Source organism: Cynara cardunculus (assembly GCF_001531365.2).
Source record: "Cynara cardunculus var. scolymus isolate 2C chromosome LG 3, CcrdV1, whole genome shotgun sequence".
In the NCBI taxonomy this organism is placed as follows: Eukaryota; Viridiplantae; Streptophyta; class Magnoliopsida; order Asterales; family Asteraceae; genus Cynara; species Cynara cardunculus.
Genome location: NC_037530.1, coordinates 31,790,959 through 31,796,958, shown reverse-complemented (window position 1 = coordinate 31,796,958; position 6,000 = coordinate 31,790,959). Strand labels below are relative to the sequence as shown.

General features: G+C 36.6%; 1 protein-coding gene across 1 annotated transcript; it reads right to left on the bottom strand.

The window, feature by feature from the left end:
- Positions 1–824: 824 nt before the first annotated feature.
- Positions 825–3,564, bottom strand: LOC112509261 (40S ribosomal protein S19-3). Its single transcript, XM_025114118.1, has 4 exons — positions 3,404–3,564; positions 1,817–1,907; positions 1,536–1,719; positions 825–1,093 (listed from the first exon to the last, which is right to left on the bottom strand). The coding sequence occupies exons 1-4, from the start codon at positions 3,485–3,487 to the stop codon at positions 1,018–1,020; spliced, it is 435 nt and encodes a 144-aa protein (XP_024969886.1). The 5' UTR covers positions 3,488–3,564; the 3' UTR covers positions 825–1,017.
- Positions 3,565–6,000: the final 2,436 nt, after the last annotated feature.

The window sequence follows — 6,000 nt, the reverse complement described above, 5'->3', positions numbered from 1 at the left end:
TTTAAAGTGTACTTGAGTAAACCGTATTTTTAAAATTAAACGTATATAACGAAACGTATTTATAAAATTAAACGTATATATATAATACATAACAAAACGTATTTATAATAAAACATATTTATAATATAACATATTTCGAAAATATAATAACATATTTTTAATTTATTAATTACCAAAAAATAAAAAAATAAAATAAATTTTTTTTTCAAAGGACTGGCCGTAACCGGTTATGAGACCGGAACCGGGACCGGTTATCCTTAACCGGTTATATGAAAGCTTGACTGGTTATAGTGGTTTTCGTCGGAACCAGGACCGGAACCGGGACCGGTTATAGAGGGACCGGTTAACGCCGGATTTTGTCACGATTAGGCCCGGCCGTAACCGGTTAAGGCCCGGCCCGGGACCGATTTTTGGCCATCTCTATATCAACCTAAATAAATAATCTATAATTTTATTTCATTATGCATCTTAAAATAATATCTTCAATGGAAATAAAATAAGGTGCCAACTTTTTTCATTTTTGGTTAGCATTTCGTTCATTATGCATCTTATAATAATTTTTTGTTAGCATTTCGTAAAAGGCTCACTACAAAGTTTTGAAACTTCTCAGTTTTTCTATTTACGTCCTCCTTCCCTATTAGCTCACGCTCTTGCACAAACCGAAATCTTCATAAAAAGGTCCTTTTACTTCTCGAGGGTGCAGGAGAGATGCGCACACATCCCACAACTCAAACCGTATACTGGTTCTCGGTTTGGTTTTTATCGGAAAAAAATACTTGTTGAAGAGGATGAGGCGTGCAATAAATAGATCAAAAACATGATTATTGACAAAAGATTAGAAGTATTACTGCTCAGTAACCATGAAACAAAACCATAATCTCAGTACATGAAATGGGATCTCTGGGTAAAAAGGTGAAAACTAACTGACAAAAATAACACAGATGAAACATTGCAGAAAATAGATTTACCAGTAAACTAACTCTGGTCCAACACGGGTAACCTCCATTGCAACCTCTCTCAAGGGCTAACCACCACTATTCTTCCTGCAACTTGATCAAGATCTCTTCGTCCATTCGATGTAATCTTCCTCCCACTGGGGCACAAAATCAATAGTTTATCATTAAGAAGACTGCTCGTGAAAGTGGGGTTGTGGGGCTGAACTCATCATCAATTTACACCAAGAAAACAACTCTCCGTTCAACCTTTGGACATCAATCAAGGTGTGTTTTGTACACAGACCGGACTCAACAAGACTAATTTGACATGAGTAGCTTAGTAATTTACCAATCTTGTCTTGTCTCCCTGATTTTTGTTTGAGAAATATATTTTTGTCCCACCAAGTCATGTTTGGTCTCATAAAGCGAACCAAACATAGAACAACACGTCCCGCATACAAAACACACCCTAAACCTCTCACAGTACTTTTAATTTAATTGACACAGTGGAACTTAATTAAGCAGAGTACAATTTTCCCGAGTGTTTCAACTTTGGTTGATGAAAGAAGGCACAATAAAGCATGTGTTGAGAACACTCACCCCTTTGCGTCAAAGTCAACAATGTTCATGGTCTGCAGCTGCTGAAGAATGTGGCGAGCAACACCACCACTGCTCTTGCAGAAATGAGGTGGGGCACTACCGTTCCTCTTGCTCCCACCGTAGATTCTCTGGAAAGCACCAACACCGAGCCCTCCCCTCAAATAAATCTTCCTTGCCATGGATGCTAACATTTCAACACAGTTTTAAATAAACGATCAGCTGTGAGAAAATTAATTCTACATCAGCAAGCATGCAAGTTAAGAAATATAAAACACACTTACCAGCTCTGATGTAGTACCAATCAGGATCATATGGTGCAAGCTCCTTGAAAGTACCAGTCTTGACAATATCAGTCCAATGTGGAAGCTCCATCTGTCACAAATAGCAAAAAAAAATTGTGAGCATAAATTCTGAATAGGCGACTGTAATGTAGTAGACAACTAGACTAATGTTTTTAAACACTCTAGATTTAGAAGTCAGACTCAAATCCCAAAAATAAAACAAAACCTTGCACCTGGATTCTTGTAGCAATTTGTTGACACTTTTTGTCTCTAATCTATGCAGTCGATTAGATATAAAATATTTATGGCACCATGTATAAATTAAAACAGTTAGTCCCAAAATCACCTGAATAACAGCATTTTAACTATGTACATATCTAGATGTGTAGTTAGATAGATGAGCCTCCCTTTTGCTGATATCATATTCCTAAGGTATTTCTCACCAGAAATGTTCCAAGTAAATTCATTGAAGACAGTCAATTTAATGAACCCTAGAGAACAAGTTTACAAAAATCAGGTGGCTGCTTGCAGAACCAGGCCCCGACTAAACCACATGTACAAAAGATTTTCACCCCCTTCTCATTTGGCAGCATCACCTTACCAAAAGCTAGTTAAGAAAAAGAATGCATCTTGCCTATAGCTATACAAAGATAAAATTGAATGGGAATTGAACGCCAAGTTTTTTGTCTGATTAGGATCCACTGAAACTGTTGGCAACCCAAACCCAGGTAAGACAAACGGATGAGAGAAAACAAACCAACATCATCCAACATTACCATCAATTATTGAAACAAATATCAAATAGGCATGCTTATGATAGTTTGAAGTCAACTGAACCCAACAATATAATCATAACTAAGGACTGTAGTCCACTATAAATTCCAGAAAGACACTATTGGTGCACCAATCATCCATATACAAGGTACCACTCCAAAATTTTCCTCCAAGGCCATCATTGGGCTGTAATTTTACAACTCAACCGAGTCCTTGCTATAACACTGTTGCAAAGACGAACATTTTTCTGTAAATTACCAACAGCTACCACACTATATTTAAGCCAAAAGATTTAACGATTCAGACGGATTCTTCCCCCAACTAACATAAAGATCAGAATTGCCACATATGAAATTGAGAACATAAGGTGTTTTTGTTATACGCCCACATTTGTACATACCTCATCCACACTAAACTAATACTAGCAAATAAACCTAAATGCTCAAAACATCTAACGACCACTATCGTGTAACCACCTATGGTTGACATAAATATAAGAAACACGCATCCCGAAGATAGACTAATCAAAAACACGTAACGCAACATAAATTACGATAAATGAACAAATCCAGCGGCTAAAAGAGCAATTGCATATGAATTTAGGGCTGAAACAAACTCAAGATACTAATATCAATCAGAATAAAAGTCGTAAGTAGATCGTTCACCAAACGTATAAAAAGCCATGTCCATGAAACAACGCACAAGCAGCAAGGAAAAAACAATAAACAATAAATTGGTGATATGACAACACAAACATCAGATACGGTATAAGATCTTCGATCAATTAGATAGGAGAAGAAAGGAGATATAGACCTTGCCGGAGCGCTTGAGGTGAGCGGCGTACGCCTTGACAAACTCATGAGGTGAAACGTCTTTCACAGTTCTGGCCGTCTCCATTTTCAGGTTCCTACTGCTGCTGGTACGGCGGCCGAGATCTTTGGCGAGGGTTTTGTCTGTGTTTAGTGTGTGCGAGTGTAGAGAAGAGTTCCCATATCCATGTTAGGGTTTAATAGCTTGGTGAATGCAGGCTCTACAGAGCGTGTCAGCATTTGGGCTTCAAGGCCCATCATTTTACCAAAAGGACCAATAAGATGATTTTTTTTCTCCAAGAACTTTTCAATTTTCCTATTTTGATACCAATTTGACTCATAACCGAGTGTCAATAAAGTTTGGACCTTTGGGGATCCTCAAGTCATCGGTTCGAGTCCTATTGGTAGTTCGACCGTGGAATTTCGACAAGATCCTTATATCAGTTAATGGAGATACTCTATAATAAGAGGTAGAAATTCTTTAGTAGCGTATTCAATCAAACAGATCGCTTAGCCCCGTTCATCTTCCTACAAAATTACTGGGAATTTTTCTGACTTTCTCTGTAACCCTTAAATGTGTAGACCAAAGCCTCCCGCAACTTCTTTTGCAGTGTTAGTCGCTTGCGTCCTCTAGGCCAAACAACAGTCGCGGTTTGCTCGGGTGGCTACCCGCGGGACTCACTGTTTCAGCTGCTAACTTAATTTTTATTAGATTAGCGTAAGATCAACTATACCAAGGCTCAAGTATAGTATGAACACTATAGTAAAGGCACTTCAAGATCAAGACTCGACATGACAAAATCCAAATTAAACTATAGCGAAATTTAGGGTGTTACACAAAGTTACTCATACCTGACTGACTAGACAGTATATGAGATCTTTTTTATCCTTTCAGTATTATTTATTTTTAGAAAATGCGTACCATTTGATACAAGGTTTACAAGTTGATATGTATGATATTAAATGATCTTAATCATTCAAATCATGAACTTACTGAGTTTTAAAAGTTGACTATAGTATGCATCTCAAGGACAAAATGTTTCAGTTTGGACAAAGAAAATTGACATACATAGACTTTATCTGTCCATCTAAGTTCAATATTTATGTACAGACATCTGTGATGGATAAATTTTGTAATGCAACCTGAAATGGGACGTGTTAACATCTAAGTTACGTTTTTATTGATTTAAAGTTTTCAACTGTAAATAGTTTTAATTTAGCCATAATTTTGGAGTATTTTTTGAGGAATTGTTTTTTTATGGCATGACATTTCTCATAGTGAAATGAGGGTGTTACAACTTAACTGTCACATAGGTGACAACACTACAAAACATCAATGCCGTATTGCTCAATTACCGAAAAAAGCACTTGCTAACCCCATTCGTTATCATATCAAGATGACTCAAGCACATACGTGTAATAGTAAATTCATAATAACACTCACCAGGTGAAATTATGAATGTACCATACATCATGATCTTTGCTCCCCTCGTCATGATTCATGATGCTAGTATCTCTATCGACCTCAAAATATCATACCCTAAAGTTCCTAATCATACACTTTCACTTTCATTTGCTTCGAACTACCAGACCATGAATTAATACGAGGAACAAAGATAAATTATTACCTCAATTTTCTTGAAATTGAACGTGATTCCTTTTTGCCTAATTTATTCTTGTCATCCATTTCATTTTCCTTCTACCTGATTCTTCTCGAAAAATGAAAAGAAATGGCAATCTCCGTCATTTTGTTGCCTAATCCACGGCCATAAATCCCCCAATAATCCGTTGTAGCCGCTCTCAACTCAATGCTCCAAATTTGAACATAAACCCAAACTCCAATGTAGTCCACTAGTTTTAGTGCATTATCAATCGGCCCCTACTATTTCAAAATTGGAGGGTTTTTGTAACACCCCATAATCTATAAAAGATTCGATTAATTTAAAAATTTTATAATACATCAAATGAATGATAAATTCTTTTCTAATGAACAACATTTGAATTACCTAACATTTCATTAGGTATAGGATAAGGGCGTGAGTTACTAAAAAACACGATGTGTCCCAAAAAGCTAACTCCTTCATGAGTCTCTAACTATCACTCAACTCTTTTCAAGAATCATTAGTATCGTTTCATAAGGACCTGATGTACATGTCAACAATAAAAAAATTGTTAGGCTTAAGGCCTAGCGAGTTCCAACATTTTATATTGTCAATAAGAAAACGGTAAAACTGAACAGATGTTGACAATTTTCACAATTGAAAGAATGTCTATAGTTTAAAACGACATCTTTCCAAAATACACCATTCTCAAAATATCACATAACATCTTTCGATGATGAAGGAGTATCGTTTCCAGTGGATGTGGCGGAACACAAAGTAAGTCACGTATCAACATTGTCAAATTTCACCTCAAGGCCATCAAACGACCTTAGTGCTTACCCTCCAAGGTTTCAAGATGAGAAAATCAAAACTTCTCACCTATCATAATTAAAAGGGCCCAAGTTAAGAATATCAAAACTCCTCACTTGACCGAACCCAATGGCGTCAAGACGAGAAAATCAAAACTTGTCACTTGACATAATCAAAGGTTTCAAGACGA